The sequence below is a fragment of the Onychostruthus taczanowskii genome, unplaced genomic scaffold, assembly GCF_017590055.1.
Source record: "Onychostruthus taczanowskii isolate IOZ18803 unplaced genomic scaffold, ASM1759005v1 scaffold10, whole genome shotgun sequence".
In the NCBI taxonomy this organism is placed as follows: Eukaryota; Metazoa; Chordata; class Aves; order Passeriformes; family Passeridae; genus Onychostruthus; species Onychostruthus taczanowskii.
The window spans coordinates 17,736,197-17,760,295 of record NW_024496526.1 but is presented as its reverse complement, the minus strand read 5'-3'; the positions used below and the strand labels follow the sequence as shown (position 1 = coordinate 17,760,295).

The window sequence follows — 24,099 nt, the reverse complement described above, 5'->3', positions numbered from 1 at the left end:
AAAACAATCCCCTCCCCAAACAAACAAACCAAAACAAAGCAAAAAAATCCAAAAACAAAACAAAACAAAACAAAGAACTACAACAAACCCAAAATACTCGAAATCCATCCTTAAAATTCACTTAAAGACAAAAATATGAAAATATGTTACAGCTTCATTACAATTAGCCTTGGGATTCTCCTGCATTCAAAAAGGAATTCTTCTATGAGAATCACAGAATCCTGAGGCTGGAAAAGCCCTCCCAGCCCATGGGGTCCCAGCTGTGCCCATCCCCAGCCCAGAGCCCCGAGTGCCACCTCCAGGAATTCCTGGGACACCTCCAGGGATGGGCACTCCAAACCTCCCTGGGCAGTTCCAATCCCTGAGCCCCCTTTCCATGGGGAAATTCCTGCTGTGCCCACCCTGAGCTGCCCTGGGCCAGCCTGAGGCCGTTCCCTCTGCTCCTGTCCCTGTTCCCTGGAGCAGAGCCCGACCCCCCGGCTGTGCCCTCCTGGCAGGAGCTGTGCAGAGCCACAAGGGCCCTCTGAGCCTCCTCTTCTCCAAACTGAGCCCCTTCCCAGCTCCCTCAGGAATTCTCCAGGCCCGTTTCCTCCCCTGGACACACTCCAGCCCCCCAATGTCTTTCTTATATTGAGGCACCCAAAACTGCCCCCAGAACTGGAGATGTCTCAGCAGTGCCAGCACAGGGGAGGGCACTGCCCTAGTCCTGATGGCCACACAAGTTTTGACAAGGGCCAGGTGCCTTTGGCTTTCTTGCCCACCTGGGTTCACATCCACTTTAAAACAGATCTTCAGCTTTGTCAGAAAAGCACAAAGCTACAGTGATCTAAATTTCTTCATAGGTTACACCTCTTCTGCTTGTGTTATTTTATAACACTGTGAGTGAATCCAAATGTTCCTTTCCCAAAACATGACCAGGGAGATTGACCCAGCTGCCTGACGCCTAACTCAACAAGAGACTGAGACTGATCAGAGTTTACAGACTACACACTCCAATTTGGTAAAACAGTTGCTTTAAATTGATTTGAGGTACTAGGAAACAAATGGAAACAAATGGGAACTTTATTTAGAAGCAACTTGTAGGGTTCAAAGGCTAATTAGTGCAACTTTTTATATAATCATAACTATTGTCTCATGGCTATGACAGAAAGCTTGAAGTAATTGAATACATTTATCTATCTTAGAACTACTGAAGTAATTTTAAAAGTTTTTAGTAAGTTAAAATCTTGCCCAATGCAATTAATAATGAAGGCTTGTCTTGATTGTGTTTCCACTGCAGTGTTTCTGAAGTGCTTGGGTCAGGGTGTGGCAGCTCTATTTTACAAACACTGACCTGCTGCACCTCGCAGCAATTCCTGTACCAAAGGAAACAGCAAACAGCGTAGCAGTTTCTGTTCAAGCTTAATACAGTGAAGAACTTCACTGGAAAATATTCTGTTCTGGGCTTTCTGCCACACAGGAAGGGTGTTGAACATGTCAGTGTCCTTAATTATTATCAACAGAAAAAATACCAGAAAGCAGCAGTTCAGCTCTTAATTCTTCCATATTATCACTTCCAAGACTGAAGGACAATTTACATCTTCCTCCCCTCACACTCATTTTATGTGTCTGTACATTTCAGAGTAAGGCTCCAATTCTGAAGTTCGTGCAACGCTGATGATAAATTACTATTTAATTTTTTTACCTTTCATCAGAATTTAGTTATGCAATAGCAACATATTTAATAGTCTTTTTATAAATGGAAAGAGGAAGAGGTTTTAACCTCCTTTTCAAAAGAAAGAAATATTCCATGATAATTTTTTCTCCAGGACAAATAAAAAGATGCAAACATTGCTTGGGCAAAGGAACACTAACAAAAGCCTTTAGTGCACACTCATGTCTGGAGCTGCTCCCAGCAGCACTGCCCTGCCTGCTCAGCACACAGCTGTCCTGGGAGGTGCATCCCTGCCTGGAGAGCCCAGCTCTGACACTGCCCCTGCGGCTCCAGGGCACAGGATCCCTGCCTGGAGAAGATATTCCTAATTCTCACCTTTTGAAAAAAATATTAATACGGGACAACATAAGAACTATTACATCGTTTGCATTCAGAGCCACCATCTTGAATCAAGTTGTGATTCATCTTCAAGGAAGTTCCAAAACAGAGACAGCAAAGCAGATTTATTCTGAGGTTCAGATGTTACAGTTTGTGTATAAATGCAACAAAGATGATCATTATTTTTCAGTATGATACAATGAAAGCCAAAGTATCCCTTCTCCCTTTGTGTTCCTAAAATTTAAAAAAGAAAAAAAACCAACAAAAACTCTAACTGGGGTGTTTCCCTTATAGAACTGCTATTTTTTCCACTTGAATGATCTTTACAAATTAAGGCCGAATTTGATTGCAAATGCAATTGTATTTTTCCTGTAGAAATTATCACTTTAGATACACACCCATAAATGTGTTTCACATTTAAAATGTATTAGTACCTTGGTATTGATAACTGAAAACAAACTCAGAGTTTAAAGACCATTTTTTAATAAAGTACAATTAATCATACCCAATCTGTACGTGCAGGACGCTGCAGCACTGAACACTCGGATTCTAATGTTGCATCAATTCTACACTAGTTTTTCTTTGCCACTAAACCTGCATTTCCAGTCTCACTTATAACAGCAGTACAGACATTCCAAGGGACACAGAACACCAGAATGATGCTTCTGTTTAATGCAGGTAACTGAACCCCTTATACTGAGATCCTAAAACTGATACCCGCAATAGACTATGGTGACACTAGGTGACATGCCACAGAAACAAACAGTGATGTTGTTGCAGCAATGCAGTAAGAGACAGCAGTTATCTCCACACACCCTCTGAACTGAGGAATAGCTGAAAATGAGGCAGATAGATACCTGTTCCTTTACAGAAGCTAAAATGGTCGTGGCAGTAGTCTCTGGTTCCATGCCTGGGCCTGTGGAAGTCTCCTGTGCTGTCTGCAGCAGCCCCTCCTCCACCATTGGGCTCTGCTCAGGGGCTGGCATTTTGCCTGCAATAACAAGATTTTAATATAGTTTACATTTTCAGCCAGTGATGTTTAATATCCAAGTTTTCAGGATTATGAATTATACTCATTTTTTTCTAGAAGCTTTTCAAGCTTAACTAAATTAGCAGAGAACTTTATTTCATTACTCAGCCTATGTTGTGTGACTGTGTTTCACCTTCACAAATGGAGACCAGAATCACCTACACAACTCAAGGGTTGGGCAGGAGCAAGCAACCTGTGTGATGCTTTGAGGTAATGTGTAAAAATACTATTTTGAGGTGGTCAATAAAACTAGCACAATTCAAGATGCATGAAAAATACTAGTGTTAACTATTAAGCACACCCAGGATCAGTACGAGTTCACCACATGCAGTTTTCGTCACAGAAGAATGACACATAACAGCAGAATGCTCTGCTGTCAGGAACAAACTATGGAAGAGACTAATTATGGTAATAAAAGCTTAATGGGAGCAATGCTTCTAATGCTCTTTTTGCAAAAGAGGAAATTAAAATGCTAAAGTTAAAGCAATTGCCCTGGGCTATGGATAGTGTGGAAAGTACTGACAGGATTAGCGTCCAATAATCCCAAGCTGTGTTATTGCAGAGGCAGCACACTAGCAACTCCAATCCATGGAAAAGAGCAATTAATTTGTTCAATTATCAAAGTCACTATTAACCAATATCACAGAGATAATTACGAAGTGTGTTTAATGCTTTGAAAACAGCAAGTAAGTGGCATTCACAAAGCTTCTACACAGATACCATGCTTTAATTTCCTTCAGAAAATAAAGCTTGTGAGGTCTAACGTTAGAAGTAATCCGTATTCCATTTTAGATTTTCAGAGCAAACTCACCTAATATTCCTAGGGCAGACAAATAGGAACAGAGTCGTTCCCCATTCCATTCATTACTCAAAGGGTGAGGAGATGCTTAGGCTGCAAACAGGCTCCAAGGCCAGGAATGGACCCATGAGACCCCTCAGTGTGGAGCTGCATCAGCCATGAGCACCTGAATGAGCACAGGGTCAGCGCACACCTGTGCTGCAGAGTTGCATGTTTCTCACAGGGTTGAAAGGGGACTTGACCTGACCCTGGAGGGATCTCTCCTGGGATCGCTGGCCTCTTGCGAGGTTTCTCCCTCACCCTGTATGCAGAGCCCAGACAAAGGCAAAGCCCTGTGCTGTCAGAGGAGTGCTCTGCTGCTAATGGAGAGGTGAGGTGATAACAAAAAAGGTGAGGGGGTAAGAAAAAGTGCTTTTGTTCTACTCTGTGTACAGCAGCATATGGGCTGTAAGAGGAATGCCTCCTCTTCAGGCCCATGAGCTCTTCTGGCACTAGCACTGAGTCTTTATTAACCACCCTGTTCCGGTTTGCTAAAAGAGCTTGAGACACGGTTCATGTGCAGTTTCATGTCAGCCACTGAGGGAAACAAAGAGTTTTTGGGGAAACTCAGGTGAGATGAGTGATGAGAGGCAGTGGAGCAGTCATGGGGGCAGCCTGTGGTGCAGAAGCCTAGTCACCCACCAGCTTCCACCACTACAAATGCAGAAAGAAAAGCTGCTTCCCAAACACATCAGAGAAGGAGCCCAACTCAGCAAGGCAGGACTCTTCCCCTCAGCACTTGCAGGTGAAGCACAGGGAGGCTGCCCTGTACATACCCTGAAATGAGCCTGTATGAACAAGCCCATTCTTACCATACATGTACACCACTTATCTTCTGGAACAAGGCAATGGAAACTGCACAAAGGTTTCTGACACTGCACAAGGACACCTGAACATGCTATCCCAGGCACACCAAGAGCCACTCTACTGCTTTCTCCCCTCCCCACAGACATGGCGCTCTCCTTGCCTTCCCTCCCCACAGACATGGCACTCCCCTCGCCTTCCCTCCCCACAGACATGGCGCTCCCCTTGCCTTCCCTCCCCACAAATGCGGGTCTCCCCTCACTTTCCCTCCCCACAGACATGGCGCTCCCCTCGCCTTCCCTCCCCACAGACATGGCGCTCTCCTCGCCTTCCCTCCCCACAGACATAGTGCTCCCCTCACCTTCCCTCCCCATAGACGCAGGTCTCCCCTCACCTTCTCTCCCCACAGACGCAGGTCTCCTCTCACCTTCCCTCCCCACAGATGTGGCGTTCCCCTCGCCTTCCCCTCCCCACAGACGCAGGTCTCCCCTCCCCTTCTCTCCCCACAGACATGGCGCTCCCCTCGGCTCCCCTCCCCACAGACATGGTGCTCTCCTCGCCTTCTCTCCCCACAGACATGGCGCTCCCCTCGGCTCCCCTCCCCACAGACATGGTGCTCTCCTCGCCTTCTCTCCCCACAGACATGGCGCTCCCCTCGGCTCCCCTCCCCACAGACATGGTGCTCTCCTCGCCTTCTCTCCCCACAGACATGGCGCTCCCCTCGGCTCCCCTCCCCACAGACATGGTGCTCTCCTCGCCTTCTCTCCCCACAGACATGGCGCTCCCCTCGGCTCCCCTCCCCACAGACATGGTGCTCTCCTCGCCTTCTCTCCCCACAGACATGGCGCTCCCCTCGGCTCCCCTCCCCACAGACATGGTGCTCTCCTCGCCTTCTCTCCCCACAGACATGGCGCTCCCCTCGGCTCCCCTCCCCACAGACATGGTGCTCTCCTCGCCTTCTCTCCCCACAGACATGGCGCTCCCCTCGGCTCCCCTCCCCACAGACATGGTGCTCTCCTCGCCTTCTCTCCCCACAGACATGGCGCTCCCCTCGGCTCCCCTCCCCACAGACATGGTGCTCTCCTCGCCTTCTCTCCCCACAGACATGGCGCTCCCCTCGGCTCCCCTCCCCACAGACATGGTGCTCTCCTCGCCTTCTCTCCCCACAGACATGGCGCTCCCCTCGGCTCCCCTCCCCACAGACATGGTGCTCTCCTCGCCTTCTCTCCCCACAGACATGGCGCTCCCCTCGGCTCCCCTCCCCACAGACATGGTGCGCCCCTCACCTTCTCTCCCCACAGACGCGGGTCTCCTCTCACCTTCCCTGCCCACAGACACGGTCTCCCCTCACCACAGACATGGCGCTGAGGACCACCACGCCACGCTGTCCGCCCCGTGGCCAAGCCCCGCGGCGCACGGTGAGCATTCCCTCTGCCCCAGCACGGGCAGGGCAGGGCACGGCCCCGCAAAGCCCCGCGGCGCACGGTGAGCATTCCCTCTGCCCCAGCACGGTCAGGGCAGGGCAGGGCACGGCCCCGCGCGCTCACCCACGGCTCCCACAGGGATTCCCCATGCTCAGCCACGCTCCAGGCCCGCGGGGTGCAGCAGGGCAGGGCACGGCCCCGCGCGCTCACCCACGGCTCCCACAGGGATTCCCCGTGCTCAGCCATGCTCCAAGCCCGCGGGGTGCGGGCTATGGGAGACCTCCGTCAACTGCAACTGGAACAGAACTCACTCTGGACAAATAAAGCGTCATTAAATGCTCCTTCAGTTCCAGTGCCACAGATGAATACCCAGACATGTCTGGCTATTTGTGAAACACTATTTTTATTGGTTCCAGCTTGCAAATACAAAGGCTGCCACACTGAGCCTATCACAAGCTGCATGTCAGGTGGGCACACAACTAAAGCTTCAAGGACCATTTCTACAGAACCCATTAAACAGCAATTAAGCAAGCAGAATAAAAAACTACCTCTAATAGTTGTATAATAGGATTTGGAAAAGTCAAATGCACAACTTTAGGGTTTTAGAAAATAGAAATGGTTTCTTCAAAGTTTTACTGCTAAAAACCAACTCTTTAATCAAGTAGTAAGAACCCAAAGCACAGAATACATGCCACTATTCCCTGTGTCATATCTGATTTTTTATATCACTTACCATAGTTCTTTTATGACTGTAACTCAGTGTTTCAGGTTTCTAAATGATCTGATAAATTTGCAAGCATATCAAGTAATAAAATTACCCAATCAAGCCTTTCCTTCATTTAGAAACACCTGCTAAGCAATCTAAAGGACAAGTCTCAAAAACTCACAAGTTACACATGGGCTTCTCTCAGAAGGGAGCTGCTTGCTGGTCCATGTGCCCCACTGTGTCTCCACCTGCCCGTAACAGGGCAGTGCCTGCTTGGGCAGGGATCCTGTTTGGGATTTCCGGGAGAGAAGTACAAAATACAGCAGTGAAACAATCTCAGTTTGGCTTTTCCATAGTTTTCTCTCTCTCTTCTCACCCCAACACTGTGAATAACTTCTCAATCCATTTGTAGTAGATTTCTGTAACAAACCAGTCCAGAAAACATTCCTCTGAGCTGGCTGGAAGGTGTGCTAATTCATTGGAGCAGAAAATACACCCAGTATTGAGTATATAATAAAAACATCCAGATAAAACCAATCAAATTAATTATTAGTGAAGGTGTCAGTGCTAAATGTACATCTATCTCAGTGTTAAGAGATGTAATCACAGACCTACATCCTTTCACATAGGCAGTTGTTTCAACTGATGTTCCTTCAATTAACACATTTCTTGGCAAGGTTACTGATTTTCTAATCTTGATTCCAACATTAAATAACTGTTGGCTCTGATCCTACAAACACTTAGGTACAAACTTGAGTTAATAAACAAGTCTGCTCATCCCCTCCCCGCCCTCCTGCCAGGCCCGTGGGCTCGGGTGACAGCACAGGAGAGTCAGGGAGCAGGAGCAGCTCTCCAGGGCCCAGTCCCCACAGCTCTGTCTAGGAATGCTGCTCAAGGACAGGAACTCACAAAGTCAAGGCAGATTCTCATCTTCACTTTATAGGAACAGGAAATAGCAAGAGTAGGTTTTGTGAGAGCCTTGAAATCTGCTATGAGTAAGAAGTTGAGAGGAGCTAATACAAAACCCACTTTCTTCCCTACATAAAACTAGGATTTATCCACTCAAAATACTCTCTGGACTTGTGCTCCCACTCATTTGGGGATAGACAACTCATTATTGTAAAACTAGCAGCCAGATTTCATACCATAAAAATTTAGGTTCACAGTTATTTTGCCTGTCCCGGCTGAGCAGTCAGCCATCACCCAGAACAGGAGACTGCCCTGGCAGTCCAAACCCTCATTCCCCACAGCCCCATGCTGTGGTTTCCTAGGTCCTGCCCTGGGCTGCTCTCTGCAAGCCCTGGCCATGGAGGGATCGGCCAGCACCATCAGAAATGCACCTCAATGCTTTCTTGCATTCCAGTTCTTTTAACTCTCAAACTGCTCCTGCACGCTGAAGATCTAGGATCTCTATAGCCACAATGAAAACTCAGAAAATGTATTTTACTGTTTATAGCTCTCTTCAGTGCATTGCAGCACACCTGACTACCTCTTAACAACACTGAACATCAAAGTTTACACACTAAATTCTCTGCTATTGCAAAGAATACACAAGAACTGGAAGACTTAAATGCTCTAGAATGATCTTCTGGTGGATGTTGCAGAACAAAGACGTGTGCATGGTGTAAATGGCTCTAATGGAGCTCAAGAGTATAATGTGAGAAGCTTGGAAACATGGAGGACAGTGAGAATTTGCTGTGCACTTCAGTTTCTGGTAAAAAATAATGTCTTTCAGTCACTTAGACAAATTTTCAGGAAAATACTTAACACTTTAAATAGTTCATCTTGTAGCGTAAGTCCAAGAAAATTCTTAACACCTATTATGAATTTTCAAATTCTCTGTTTAGAAGTAAAGGCCAAAAGCAGTGATAACCTAGCTCGAGGCTGGCATGTCCTGCTAGGACATGATAATAATAATGGATCAATAATAATAATAATCATGTATTTATTTCATGAGGGCAACATGAGAAAAACAATGGGCAACCCCTCATCACTGAAAATCCTCATATTTATCTAGCTACAAGGGTAACTCAGGCAACAATAGTAAATTACCAATGATATTAGACAAATTAGTACAGAGGGGAAAAGCTCCTATAAGCTAAAATCAACTTGCTGGGACACTAACATTATTTGCTACATGACAAAGTTATTCTTGTCTATCAACACTAAGAGCAACAAGGCAAATCTCAGCTCTTGGTCGAAGACTCTGCTCATCCTTTACAGTGTGCATGAAAAGTCAAAAGCTGAACAAGACATACTACATTTCTAGTTTTTACAGGATGATATGATTAAAATTTATCTGTTTCCAGGTTCCTTCACAGAGCTGTCAGAAGACTTCCAGGTAGGAGCAGTTCCCATTGGTTCCACCCTGCTGCCAGGCCAGAGTGCTGCTCAGCTAAGAAGCAGGCAGGATTCACACGCTCAAGCTTCCTGCAACCAACTGACTGAACCACGCTCTGCATTCTGTCTGCCAGCCTGCAGAATGTCTTTGGAGGGAGAGGCAGCAGATGACAACTTACCCGCTTGCAAAGATGATGCAAGCCACTAAAAATGGATTCTGTGAAAGATGGCTCCAGTGTTTACATAAAAGACAGGGTTTGAAATTTCCAGATGCAGCAGGGGAAGATACTCCAAACATCAACTGCAGGCTAGCCACTGTGTTCAAGACATGTTTCCTTTATGGACATTAGTGGTGCACAAGTTCATGTGGACTTAAGGATGAAACCAAGAAAATAAACACGTTACCTGATGAAAATATGGAAGAAAGTAACTTCAGTAATGGCAGCATAAAAACCACCTGCACAGTTGTGCAGACTGAGTCCCATAGTCAAAAAAGAAACCTACACACACTTGACCTGTTGCCTGAGAAATGTGGGAGATGTGTTTAACTGATTTACCACTAAATTTAGTCTCTTCCTAATCTCTTTTTCTTTACAAGACATATTTTTTCCTCTTTTTTTTTTTTTGGGGGGGGGTGGTGTGTGGTTTTTTTGGTTTTTTACTTAAATATATGCAAGTTCAAAAACCATTTGGTACTATGTCCTGATTAAAATCTTAAAACGTACATCTAGCTTTTACCCTAGCTTTTTGATAAAAATATTTTTGTTACAGTTTCTAGGAAAATACAGTTTTTTGCTTTTTTTTTTGGCTGATGGCTACATGCTTTAACTCCACTCCAGTGAGCAAGCAGATTCTACATCCACAAATATCTAGTTGTAACATGCCCACGAGACTAATATCTTTTATAGCTTTCAAGCTAACCATTCACCAGAAGGTATCAGACATGTACAGCAAGACAACCATTTTGAATAAAGACATATTTATAGCCATGTCCTTCAAAGCCTGAGGCACTGTCTGTAGCTCACCTGAAAAGAAGCCTCTTTGTCATCTGAAGGATGTCTGGAGAGCATTTACACTTGGCAAATGTATGAAGTATGAGAAGCTAAATGGCCATAGATTTTTCAGTAGTTTAAGTCAACAAGGCTCCATGACTTATAAGAAAAAAGAGACCCCAAATCTGAGCCTTCCTTTTGGGCCATCCCACATCTGTGTTGCTCTTTTCTGCTGAAGTATCCAAATCCACTGCCATTGAGCACAGCCTCATCAGAGCACAGTGCTCAAAGCCAGCTCTGCAGAATAGCAAGCAGACAGCAGATCTCCAGGGACGAAGTTCAGTCTCTCTTCTATTGCAGACTGAGGGGGAGGAGGGACACGCAGCATCACAGAAGGATTTTAGGTTTTCCAAACAAACAGACTGTCAGGTGGCTAGGGCATTCATCAATCACTCATTCAACCATGCACAGAAGGATAAATTCTCACTTTGGTGTTGGAATAGACGCAATTAATGTAGGTATGAAGTCCTTCAGAATGAATTTCACAGAACAAAACTTGCAGACTGACAGCTGAGAACCTGCAGCACAGGCGTGCTGTGCTGACAGCACTGCTGCCCCGTGCCCCAACTCCAAACCCATACCTGCTCCATCTCCCACCTGAAAACTACAAACAAGCAAATGGCAATAAAATGAGAATGGCTGTAAGTACAGATATGACCACTACCAACCACAACAATGGCTGCAGCTGCTGATCAATTTCTACTTGTATTTTCTCCTAGCAAAATTATTGCTGAAGTGTGACTACGTTATTGCTAGAGAGAATGCTCACTCCCTGCAGGGAGACATGCCTCAGCTGGAAGTATTAGCAACCCAAACATATGTTATATGCCTTTATAAAAGTATTCTTCTCAATTTTGCCATATACTACATTTGAAAAAAAATCATTATACAAAAAAAAGTTCTCAGCGGTAACAATTATCAGCTACAATCCCCATGACAAAAGACAGCTGGAGAGTTAGACTCCCACAGCTCCCTGTTTGGACAATGGCAGTTTTTGAGCGATGTGATGTCACACGTACCCCTGAGATGGTCTGGAGCTGGACACCACCAGCCACATCCTGCCTTTGGAAGCCAAGCAGCTGCGAGCAGCGCTTCCCCTGGCACAGCTGCGTGCTCACTGGCACCACAGCCTGCACATCTGCAGGGCCAGCCGCGCCTCGGGAACGAGCCGCGCTCCGCAGCGACGGCAACCCGACTGTGCCCTGCAGAACGGAAAAACTGATGATGCTGAAACCCTGCTTTTCCTCAGGATACATTTAGGAGTTCTTCAGTGCCACCGGTGGATGTTCCTGCCCAAATGACCACCACAGAAATGTCAAATTCTTGCATACCATAAACATAAATTGAGGTATACCACTGTTTTCCAATAAACATGGCTTGATGAGCAAAAGATTTTACTAAAATGAAGTTCCATCAATTACTAAACTGCAGTTTACTCTTCCTTTTGCTCTGAAGTAGAACAGCACAGCAAAACTCTGTTGTTGCCAAGAACACTCTACCTGCAAACTTTTACATTTAAGCAAATGTAGCTCTTGCCTCTTCCATTCTCCAAGCTAGAAGCTAAAAAACCCCATGAATATAAGAATTAGACAACAAGCATCTGGGTTTTCAGGGCACAGTTACCAATACTTCCATCAGTTCTCCAATATCCCAAAGGTGATATTTTCCGAGGTGTATTTGATTTTCTTCACCCCTCAAAACTGAAAGTACTATAGTAGGATTACACAAAACTCTACTCTATAGATAATTTAGTATTTTTACTAATGCTTTTTGAAGAGATGAAGAGACCAAAATTTACAAATGATACCACAATTAGAGGAGATCAAGGACAACTGACTAATTTGAGGAAAACCACAAAGAACGGTGAATGAGCCGGTGTTGATAAACACAAAAACACACAAACTGCTCCCATCCAAGTGACACATATGCCTTCCTGTAGCAGGGGTAAGTGACAGAAACACGGCTACAAAGTTAGGCAGGCTCAGGTTAAAGTGCCTGGCTAGGCAGGGAAACCTTTTGCAGAAGTGCCAGAGGGGGGAAAAGCCAGGTCAATGGTACATTAAAAAATGTCAGTAATTGTAACCACACTCCAAAACAGACATCCACAGTGCAAAATGTAGGCAATCCAGCATACAGCAACAAAAAATTTCAGAGAGACAGAAAACGATATATTGAAGGAATGAAGATTAAGTATGGAAATGGTCAAGAAGCAAAACAAATACTGAATGAAGGCATATGGTTCTTTGCTGATGCTCAGTTAAAACAAGGAGAAACTTTAAGAACAGCATTCACAGGCTTCCTGCTGTGTGGCAGAGCTGCATCCTTATGCAGCACGACAAGATCCTAAGATGCGATTTTCTTCTCACAGTGAAAAAGATTTCTTCCTGTAAAATCTGCTAAAGGCATGCAATTTTGTCATGAGATGACAACATTTTGCATGGAAGTTTACCAGTTGGAGATGCAATTTAGATAGCTTTCCTGCCTCAGTTCCTGAAAGACTGAAAGTATGACTCAAACGTATTTTAAATGTTAACATCAAAGGAATCTCAAATAGTCGTCACAACAACACCAACCTTATTTCTACCTTTTAATTCCCTGCCCTATATTCTAGTCACATGCTAATTCCTGAGCAGGGCAATTAAGCACACCAAAACCAGGAACAGGCACTAGAATTTCAAGTGTTAGGAAAGAGCATGGGCTTGTTTTATCAAATGTACCAAATTTTGTTCAACGACAAGAGCACTAGAGAACACATTTGGTGTAAAATCTTGACACTGCCATGTGGCTTTGTGAGATGCAACCAAGAAAGGCCAGGTGAGAGCACTGGGGAAAAGAGAGGTGACCAGGGCACCTCCTTAGGAAGCTGAAAGCAAAGCAGCAGTTCACTTGCATGGAAAGGCAGCTTGGGAGTGGGCTCTGTCACAGCTGTGCCCGGGCTCCCTGGGACAGCAGCAGAAGCTGGCACTCGTAGGCATTCCATAGGGCATGGCTGGGGCAGGGGGCACACAAAGCAGGGAGGGGTGGGCCACCACGCAGAGGTCAGGAGCTACAGGAGAATCCAGCTTAAAACAAACAGCAAGCTCAAAACCTGCTGACCCCAACACACCAAACGCTGAAGTCTGCCCATGGACCCCAGCAATACCAAATTTCCTATCATGTCCCACACAGAGCCCTCTCACCCACACTCCAGGTGATGCAGGTGACACAGAGAGCCAAGTCCTGCATCAAAGCAGATACAGCAAAACAACAGCTCTGAGGAAAGCACAGAGCTGGGGAGCCTGTAATCAAAGTACCTTCCCCTGGCAAAGAAAAGAGGGGGAAAAGAAAAAAATGGTACCTCACTGATCCCTCCTGCTTCTTTTCCATTTTGCACTGCATTGAAAACGCATCATCTTCCCAGACTGCTTCACGGAAGTTTTGTGCACCCAATTTCAAGCTGGATCAATTGAAAAGTCAGAAGAAAGCAACTAAAGCAAAGCAAATTTTATGCAGAAGTTGCCTGTGTTTGGATGTAAAGCAGAGATTTTGGGAAAAGCAGTAACAGCCAAAATACTGAAGTCACTGCAGGAAACACAAAACAATAATCAAGAATAATATTTAAAAGAGCTACAGCTACCTTCTTGCCAGTATCAGACAATATAAATGACATTAATTATTTAAGTGTTGCTGTATTCTCTAAATGGAATACAGGGGTTCTTTTTTGCCCTTCCAAATTCAAACAAACATGATTTTTTAGATCACATCTGCATGTAATAGAAAAAAAATAAATGTCCACACTTAGGATTTAGATATGCTTGACAATTAATACTGATATAGTTAAATAAGCAAATCTACCAACAGTGAAGATACAAACTCAAACAGTTATTTTCACTGTGCTGTAACACACATCTCAGAATGAAAGGTTTAAAAGCTTTGCTAAAAGCAAAGCCTCTCAGTAACAAGGAGGGAGTTGGAAAACTACGCGATTTTAAGTCTTAAAAAAATACAACAATTAATTAGTGTTTTAGGGGATTTCCACTTTCAAACCTGAGAAAGCCTGCTCCTGCTTGCTCTCTGCAAGTCCAGGAGAATGTCAATACAACAACTCAGGAAATACACTCCTGGATGACACCAGCAGAAAAGAATGCACTTCCACCACTTGCGAGATTGCTCTTTATTGCTCTTTTATGCAAGGCTTACGGGGTAATTGTAGTTAGAGGCATATCGTTCCATTTTTAGAATGTCTTACTTCAGCTCCATAAGAATATGCACAGTTTCAGGAGCTGCCACTGAAGCGTCCTTTCCGCGCGCGGAGCGCCGTGCAGGAACGGCCTCTGGCAGGATGCAGCACTGAACCCCGGCCCCTGCGGAAGGGAGGATCCACCAACACCCCAATTACTGCACTGCACAGCTTCAAAATGCACAAAGCATTTATGCCACCTAAAATGAACCATTTCAGTAAGGTGCTCCAAGGCAGCTGCTAGCTATCTTCTCAGACAGCAGGACAAATTACAGATCCTAACAGAATGCATATCCACCCAATAGCATTTTCTTGTCTATTTGTGAGAGACCGCTTCAAACACAAAACATTTAAAATTGAGCTTTTCAGCAATAGCACGGGAGTCCTACAGAGGCTCAAACTATTGGTTTTTATTCTTTAACTTAATATAATATAGGACATTCTCTATTACTTCAGTTCTCATGCGACCTGAGAGGTAAAGCTGCAAATACCAGAGCAAATGTGAACATGCCCAGCAAGGAGGGGCAAAAGTAGGCTCAAAAACCTACTTTACACATACTGTGTTTAAAAGAAATGTGTAACATTGCACTTTTGTCAAACTAAAGCCCAATAAAAACTCAATGAAAAATGTCCTATATATATAGATAGATATAGATATAGAGAGAGAGAGAGAGAGAGTCTGCACATTATTACTTCAAATAAGATTCTCAAATAATTTGCTTCTTTAAAACAGCAAATACATTTCATAAGTTGTTTCTCTACAGTAATGCTGCTGGTTAATTCCAAATAACACTCAGCACACATCTTCTGATGAATACTGTCAGAATCTTGTTTTGTATGTTTTAAAAGTAGCCTTCAGCAAGGTTATTAATGCAGACTTCAGATCAGCACATTCCCATACAGCAGGATAACATGCACACACATTACCTTGTCCCATTTTTATCTGTTCTTAATACTGATGCTGCTGCTGCCCATCATCATCCTCTTGGTGAGCTACAGAAAGGATATGACCAGGAATAAGCAAGAAGCCCCTTGTCATTTATGGTCACCTTAAAAGACAGCATTTACATACAACTGAACTGACAGAGTACCCTGGCCATGTGTCTTGGGGTGACATCCTGGAGAGCTGCTGTCCTTGGGCATTTGGGGACCCAAGCACAGCTCCCTTGAGGCAGGGCAGCCACCACCCAAACACAGCACGAGGGCTGAGCAGAACCATGCCAGGTTGATAATCCAGCCCAGAACAGCCCAGGCTTCCTCCCTGGGACAGGAGTACTGTCCTGGCCACACACTGCTGCTGTGACCCCGGCACCAGGAGCACTGTGGCACTGCTGGCACACCTGTGCCTCTGAGGCCACAAGCAGTGCCAGGAAGCCAGCCCTCATCTTGGTGAAGCCAGTCTGATACTCTTTCAAAGCCAAGATCACTACCATCACCACCCCTGCCCTGCACAGGAATAAGAAATGAAAGAATTTAAAGAAAGGAAAAGGTGGTAGAGCTGGCAGCGGACCAAGCTCTGACACGAGGCTGGTTACTTGTTCCACACCAACAAACACCATGCAGGGTGGGACAAGTCTTTAGACTCCATTATCCTCAAGTAAGCCTTCATGAAAATGAAACTGTTTACTGGAATGGCAATACGAACTGCAGGTTTCACAATGAATTCTAAAGAACTGATGACCCAACCTCACTGACAACCGCTAGCAAAAGATTGAAAAACCTATGCTGGTACAAAGTACAGCATGCTCAAAGCCACCAACTTTCAACAGAAAAAAAGGGCTTCCTTAGTAAGCTATCAACTCACTGTCTTCCCAATAAGACTGCTGTCATATTTGTAATTTATTAGTTACAATCTTAATCCATCAGTGAATTGTAAGACCACTGACCAAAGCAAAATTCAAAGAACAGGAACAGTCACATCACCAAGAGTAGTCATAGAAGGTAAATTACCTCTCTGAAGGCTGTTCAGTTTTGTAACTGGAGTTCCTTCACATGACAAAGGACAGAGGTTACAGTATAGTAACGCTGTTCAGTCAATCTCCAACAGCAGAGACAGCTGCTAGTCGTGGCCACTCACACTTTGGGGTGCGAGCTCTGTTAGAAACAGACACCACCAGAATCTTGGTCCTGTGAGACCCAGCTGCTCTAGACATCAGTGGAGGCATGAATAATCAGCACAGTGGGAGGGCACAGCTATTCATTTAATGGATATGGTGACCAAAAAATGCAGTTAAATAAAAAAGATTAAGCCTAAAAGACAGAATAGACAAAAATCAGTTGCCAAAATTGCCATGGAGCACATCATTATGGACTGATTCAATTTCTAAATGGAAAGATAATTCAAGTAGGCAGAACTGTAACTTAAGTGGTGGATTTGAGAAGCACTCTTATGAAATAGAAAACAATGTGGTGATATGAACCAGCTGAACCCAGCAGAGCTGATCTCCTGCTCCCAAATAAATCCATAGCTATCCAAAACAGTGGAAGGGATGACACACTGAGGCATGTAACTAAGCTAATAGAGGAGTCCTTATCTGGGAAGCATACCTACTTTTAAAAAGAGATACAAATGCAAAAGAAGGCTGATGTTCCCTTCCTAGCCTAAGGGGAGAGGAGAAATCTACCTGTCTGCTGCTGTTTTCCAAGTAAAATAATAATGGAGTTAGGAGAAAGCTAGAGACAAGCAACCTAAAGCAGCACAGCAACTAAGAATGACAGAAGCATCTGTCTGCAGAGAAAACACAGCCAGGTAACAGCCCAGCAGGTACCTCAGCCAAAGGTAAGCACAGCCTCTGTTGTCAAATGGCAGTCACTATGTATGCAGCCTGCTGGGGGATAGGAAGACAAAGAAGTAGAATCAACTTCTCCATCCCGAGAGAAGTCTCTCCACTAGGAATTCCCTTGTGATTGAGCACACAACACTGGCAAAACAACAGGCCTTCATATCTTCCAGATTTGGGGGGGGTTGGTAGGCAAGAAGGACATGGGGCATTAATCTTGCCAATGCTCTTTACCCAAGTCACAGACAGTGACCAAAGAAAGTTTCTGTGACAGACAACAAGGTCATCACCAAGAGGTAACTGGAGAGAAGAACATAGCTGCTCCTGTGAGATAGCCACAGTGATGGCACGTGCTGTTGTAGAGTGAGTCAAAAACACACTTCCAGCAGAGAATCTGAAGTGCTGCTCCCCTTAGAACTAAATGGAAGTTAACTCAGCACCTGGCACAGGCCTTGATTCTCACATTTGCAGTTGGTTCTGCTGGTCTGCCTGAATTCAAAGGCTGTCATGATGATAAAGAAACCAAATCCTCCTTTTTCATCACCAGAAACCTTTCAAAATACAAACTAAGAAGATTCTGTTTTCCATGAATACTTGAGTTAAAAATGAGGATAAGAAACATTTGAGAGAAGACTCAAACAGGTCTTAAATGACCATAAAGAAATTTGTCACTGTAGCTACAAATTAGGAAATTTCCCAGTGAAATGTACATTTTGGAAAAGTAAAAAAGTATAGTGAATATACCATTTGAGAACAGAATTACTGGTGGCTATTTTCTCCACTGCTGTAATTGCACTGTTAGGATCCATAGAGAGGATTCCTATCATACTGGTACTTCTGACTTATTTTTTCTTATTTGTACAAATGAAATCCTATCTACCTTAAGGGAAGTCAGACTCCTTCAATCAGAGTTAAACCAGCAGAAAGTAGCTGGCTCCTCTGGGATGTGTTTACAGGCAGTACTGTTTTGATTCACATTCTGCTGGCATCTCTGCAGCTGGAAAATGTTAAGGTCAAATCAAGGTGATTTGCTTGCTTTCCTCCTGTGGTAGGCCCGTTTCAGCGAGGACTCTAATAAAACATACACCTGTATCTTCATTCAGTAGCTCGACTAACAAACAAAGCTATTACTGCATTTAGCATCCACCCATAGCACTCCAGCAATGCCAGGAACATCTGCATACCCACAAAATCACACGTCCAAGTTCCACCTCATTTAAAGTACAAGCTGGCACGTGAAAACCTTTAGTTCAAGTCACTTTGTCTCCCTCCTCTAGTTCTGTGTCAAGACTTCCCACCTTGGTTTAAGTCCACCTGGGATAAAGAGGGATCTGATCCTGTCAGTCCAGTGCAGGAGCAAGTCAAGGCCACAGCTGCTGTAACCCACCCAAATGAGTAACACAATTGTAGCTGTGCCAAGATAAACAATAACTTGGGGGACATGCTGATTGTCCCCTGCCCAAGTCACTCTGCACACAAAAGTCACAATTCTCTTTGAATCTGCCATGTAAACCCACACAGATCCTCCACTGCAGGGTGTTTGACAGATGTGTTCTTTCATCTAGAAGAAGAAATGATCAATGTTGGCCAGGTGAGAGGCATCTCCTAGCACACACCTCAGTCAAGCCAGGGATTAGCACCACCTCAGTCAACAGTTTCACAGGCCCACTGCCAGTATCCTGGACAAGACTGATCATATTGAACACCAGCTTTCGTTTCAAGGAAAACTGAGTGAAAAACTGATACACACCTAAAACTGAAAGGTTGCCATTAGTGATCATAAATCTATGGAGTTGTAAGTCTCACAGATTTAACACGCCAAACTGATTCACGTTCATATTGAAAAAGTCCATTGGCAAGAATTCTGAACTTTGGAGCACACAAGGCTGTCCACCAGTAAGAGCCTTTGAAAGGCAAAGTCCCCAGTACTACAGAACACAGAGCTGCTCACTCCATGCACGATGTGAGAGATCAGCCCATGCATTAGCAAGCACTATATTCCAAAAAATAGCATATCCTCAGTGACAAGCACTGTCTTCCCACTGAATTGTGACACTTCAGTGACTGAAAAGGTCCAAGTATCACAAGCACATGGCAAACCCAGCTATCCACATGGGTTTATCCACAATCCCTTGAGAACAGCTCCAGTGCAGCAGAGCAGAGGCCCCTCTGGCTAATCCCGACGGACAGGGACCTGAGCAGTGGGTGTTCTGTACCCCAGGGCTCTCTCCCAGCCTCCACTAGGAAATGAGCTGGCTGCACAAACACTCCATCTTCCAGTCTGGAATTACTAGATTCAGCTAAATTACGGGGACGTAATTGTAAAGGAGATAAAGTCCAACTTACAATATCTTTCTAAAAGTTGTGTAAAATGGACAAATACTTTGAAGGAACACCAAGCGTTAGCTCTTTCCCAGAAGTTTTTTTCCCATAGTCTGTAAGGCATCTTTTAAAAGCTCCAAGTACAAGTGATTCTTGCAACAAAAGTAATTGCAGAACAGTGGTTATTCATCTGTTGTCTAGAACCAACCAAAACTTGATTCTGAAATACAGGTCAAGCAAGCTTAACAGATTTGAATTTCAACAGACTAACTCTTCTATAAGGATTTCCACCTCATACCTTGGTGTAAGAAATAATAAATTACACTGACAAGTGTAAATCCAAAAGACAGCAGTACAATGGAAGGGTTGATAAAATAAATGCTGTAAAAATGTATAAAGTTAAGAAGCCTGTGTAGACATCCCAATTACACCCCTGCTCTCCTCCTGCCCCAGGCTGTTATAAGTTGCCAGAGCAGAGGTTCTGGGGCTGGTTGTTAATTAGTTCCTGGGCATTACCAGCATGACATAGCAGAGCTTTCACATGTAGTATTTATGTTTGTACTAGGGAAAAGGACACACCACCCTTGAATTTCTGGACTTACAAGGCATTTTTGCTTCCAAGATAAAAATCCAAGATAAAAAATTTTCCAAGATAAAAATCTCTATTCTAGCTCTAATTCTGTGCAAGATGCAAACCATTTCAGTCAGCTAGAGGATAGTCTCAAGTCCAGAGATCAAAGTTAAGGTAGCCTTGGTGAGATCCTGTGCAAGGAGGGAAACAGCCGAATGCAATCCATGCAGCAGCACAGCCTCTCTCCCCTTCCTCCAACATGTTTAAGTTTGCCCACTAAAGACTTGGAAGTGAGACAGACATGCCAAATATTTGGAAAGAAAACCCTCACAGGCAGGTGGCTATTTGCCATGCAGACAACAGTAACAAGTTCTTCCAGAGGCCTGCCTGTGTCAGGGAACCTGGGGGAAGGAAGAGCCAGTTATCAGCTCCAAGAGAAGCAAGAGCAGCACTAGAAGTGATCTGCTCAGAGTCAGCAGCTCTTCATTTTGTGAGGACATTCCATACAAGCAGAAGGCAGCTGCTGGCCTGTGGAACGAGGCCTTCCTGAGTGCTGCACAGCTGAAGGAAGGGCTGTCTGAACTTTCCACACCAGGGCATTCTTCTAAAGCGCGATCAATCAGCTTCCATCTTCCTTTTTCCAAGGAAAAAGGTCATGCGTACGCTTCAAAACACAGCAAGTGTCTGGGCAGCAGAGTCCTTTGTTTTCACCATGCTCAATCACAACACCAAGCTGGAGAACAATCGGTTTAGAAAGGCAGGATTCAGCGAACTCTGGGAAAACAGCTCCAGCACTCAGCCAAGAGCGGAGGATCCCAGGTGTTCCTGCAGCAGCCCCAGCAGGCCAGCCTGGCGCAGGGTCTGTTATTTGGATTGGTGCAGACTGGGTCTCATGCAGCCATGGGTGCTCTGAGCTGGAACTTCCACAGCTGCTCTACCTGGGAGAGGAGCACACAGCCTTCCAACAGCCTTCACTCACCACATGGTCACTTCTGGGAACACCTGACCAGGGGGAAACATCATCCCACGGTGTGCACTGCTGCACATAAAGCACATTCTTCAACTTTCAAAAAATTAAAAAAAAAAAAACAAAACAAACCAAAAAAAAAACCCAAAAAAACCCCAAAAAAAACCCCAAAAAAACCCACAACAACAACCACCCTGGAATATTGCCTTAGTGCAATATTTTTGTTCTGTTGCAATATGACTGCTGTGACGCATTGAGACACAGAGAAAACAAAGGAAAATCCTGGAAAAATTGCAATAAGCTGAATTATCTTTGCTATCTAAAAAACCAGTAACTTCCTTTAGTATTTCAAATTTCAGTCTGAAATATATTAATATTTATATCATAGGTTAAAACAATATACTAGTAATATAAAACAATTAAATATTACCATATTAACTAATACAATGAACTGTATCACTAAAACAGCATTTGCTGTATTCTAACAAGGCAAGACTTCCTAAATCTAATGCACTTCACACCTCTTAAAAGCAGGAAGTTGTGGTTCAGGATATCTTCTTTTGTATCTATATTTACAACAGTAAATAAGATATTTAAAACCTACCCATTATGAGCAGCAACAAATGCATTATGTTTAACAAAAAATGTCATCCTCCTCCACTGTGTGACTACATTCCCAGACTGGATCAATGCAGCAGCAGCTCCCAATGGACAGTGGGTGGTTCCTTTCAGAACACTCAAGTTAGCCAAAATAAAACTCAGTAGCTCGTCAGACAAGTCCAGTTCCTGGATTCAGTATGCCTTTCTAATTCAACACTTATTAACTGCATATCCTCAGGATTTTTTATTTTTTTTTTTTGGGATTTGGGTCTTTTGTTGTTGCAGTTTTTTGACTTTATCTCACTGTCAGTACATGACCTAGTGAATTTTTTTCCTGCTTAAAAATAACCTGGGTTCGACAACTAAATTAAAAAACTCTGAGTGTTGACAGACTGACTACATCACCCTGAACAAAAAGCATCCCACAACAGGCATGCTCTCTTCCAGAACTTCCTTAAGAAGTGTCAAGTTCTTGAACCACAGGAAGTTTTTCTGCCAGTCTGTCTATTCTGTGAAAAACATTAAAATAGGAAATTTTTTTAAACTATCTTCTGGAAAAGAATGTATTTAATGGCAGTGAAATTTCCCAAATCTCAGTGTATGCTGTTGCTATGATTTATGCTGAGGAACAGTAGCAAAACTAAGAAAACTCAGAATTTTCTTTCTTTGTGTGATAGTCCAAATAACACAGAGCAAACGGGCACATCTCACAAGTCACAAGCCAGTCTGAGATTTCTGGGTTCAATGTTTTTTTATCTCTCGTCCAAAATATAAACATGCTCCCAGGAACATGTGATGCATTGTATCAGTCATCTGACTGCCAACATTTTAAATTTCAGCTGCACTATGGAACTGGGTATTTTCATTACATTAGTTTTGAGGACAAAGCAGGATATGAAGGCTATGGAGCAGCAACGGTGGCAAGCTCTGTCAGTATATCTTTGATTAAGGCTGAATCAAATTACACAGCCCAGGTTTGGTACTGGCTCACAAGCACCCTGCATAAGCTGTGTGTTACAGAAAGGCACGTTCTTGGTATCTTCCCCAGCTGTCTCAAAAGTTTTGCCTTTCTGCCTGTAAGCTCTGTGGAGCACAGACTCCCCTCTACGTCACAGAGGGCCATGTCAATTTGGAGTTTAGGCACAAGTATGATACAAATTAAATCTCCTTTCATGATAGGCTATAATTTCAATACTGCTGTGTTATTTCTCAATAAGAATATAGGTAATTTTGTTTTTAAATAAAAACATTATGAAAATACTAAGTCTTTCTGAGATCTGTTTCCCTATGTACCTTTAGATACTACACAAGAGTTGAGCACAAATTAGCAGAAGACAGTTGTTAAACACCATTACATAAACATACCTGTACACAGAATGTCTCCAGTTAACAGTCCAGTGCTCCACTTGTCCAGAAGCCACTGAAATCAGCTACATTACATACACTGTCTTGGGTTCATTTTGTGAAAGATACAAGATGCTTCAGCTTTAAGCCTGTCACATTGACATGGAAGTTAAAGAATTATCATTTGTCTGAACTCATTTCAGAGAGAGCTGAGTTTCTGTGGCTTTAGTTTTCACCAATCAGATTTACCAGTATGATAACAAATGTGCCAATACTTAATTGCTGGGCTACACAACAGGAAGTTCTGCCAAGGCTAGACAGCGAAGAACACGGGTTTGGAACTGAAGAGGTTTCCTTTGGGTTTGGAACTGAAGAGGTTTCCTCTGGGAGCACCTAGGATGCACTGCCTGCTGCTGCCTTCCTGGGGAAGAGGACAGAAATCCACCAGAAGATGGAAATCTCCCATCCACATCAGATTTCTAGCACAGATGGCATTAAGACCATATAGAGAAAACCAAGGGATAGATTAGGTGCTTTCTATTCGGACACGTGTAATGCAAATGTTTTTGAGTCCATTTATAAAAATCTGTTAAAAGCATAGCCCAGATGATAGTCTTTGGCTTGCCACACCACAGACAGAAGATGAGGAGCTTTTGATAAGAAGATAAAGACAGAAAAAGTTTTTGGCACCTACAGAAACAAACAGAAATCCAGAAAATTTTTAATGCTTCTTCCTTGTTCCTTACAGCTGGACCTCATAGGACAAAAAGCAATATTTGGCATCACACCACAGCTCCTTCTTTTCCTCACTTGCTCCCAGATCTCTGCTACTCCTTGCCCTACCTGCACTAGGAAAACTGCCCCTACCTTCCTGCCTTCAGCCCCACCACCTCCTCCCGGGACATTCTCCCTCTTGCTCCTGCTGCCTCTGGAGGTGGCCCCAGTCAGTCTAAGGGCATTTCTTGGACCAACCTGATGCAGAGCTACCCCTACTGCCAGCCAGAACAGGTGCCCCAAGACAAGCAAACCCCATCAGGACTCCCCCATGCAATGCTCTGAGATGCACCTCC

At 44.1% G+C, this 24,099-nt stretch overlaps 1 protein-coding gene across 9 annotated transcripts in view; it reads right to left on the bottom strand.

Annotated features, from left to right (window-relative positions):
* Window positions 1–13,583, bottom strand: part of PKP4 (plakophilin 4) — a 48,590-nt gene extending 35,007 nt beyond the window's left edge. For 4 of the 9 annotated variants that reach the window (XM_041405769.1, XM_041405789.1, XM_041405800.1 and 1 more), the window contains exons 1-2: window positions 13,564–13,583; window positions 2,890–3,023 (exon numbers count right to left, since the gene is read on the bottom strand). In XM_041405769.1, coding sequence (XP_041261703.1) covers window positions 2,890–3,018 — 129 coding nt within the window. In that variant the 5' untranslated portion in view covers window positions 3,019–3,023; window positions 13,564–13,583. Of the gene's footprint in view, window positions 1–2,889; window positions 3,025–7,015; window positions 7,035–13,563 lie in introns of those variants that run through there. The other 5 variants (XM_041405810.1, XM_041405818.1, XM_041405827.1 and 2 more) reach the window with 3 other exon arrangements.
* Window positions 13,584–24,099: the final 10,516 nt, after the last annotated feature.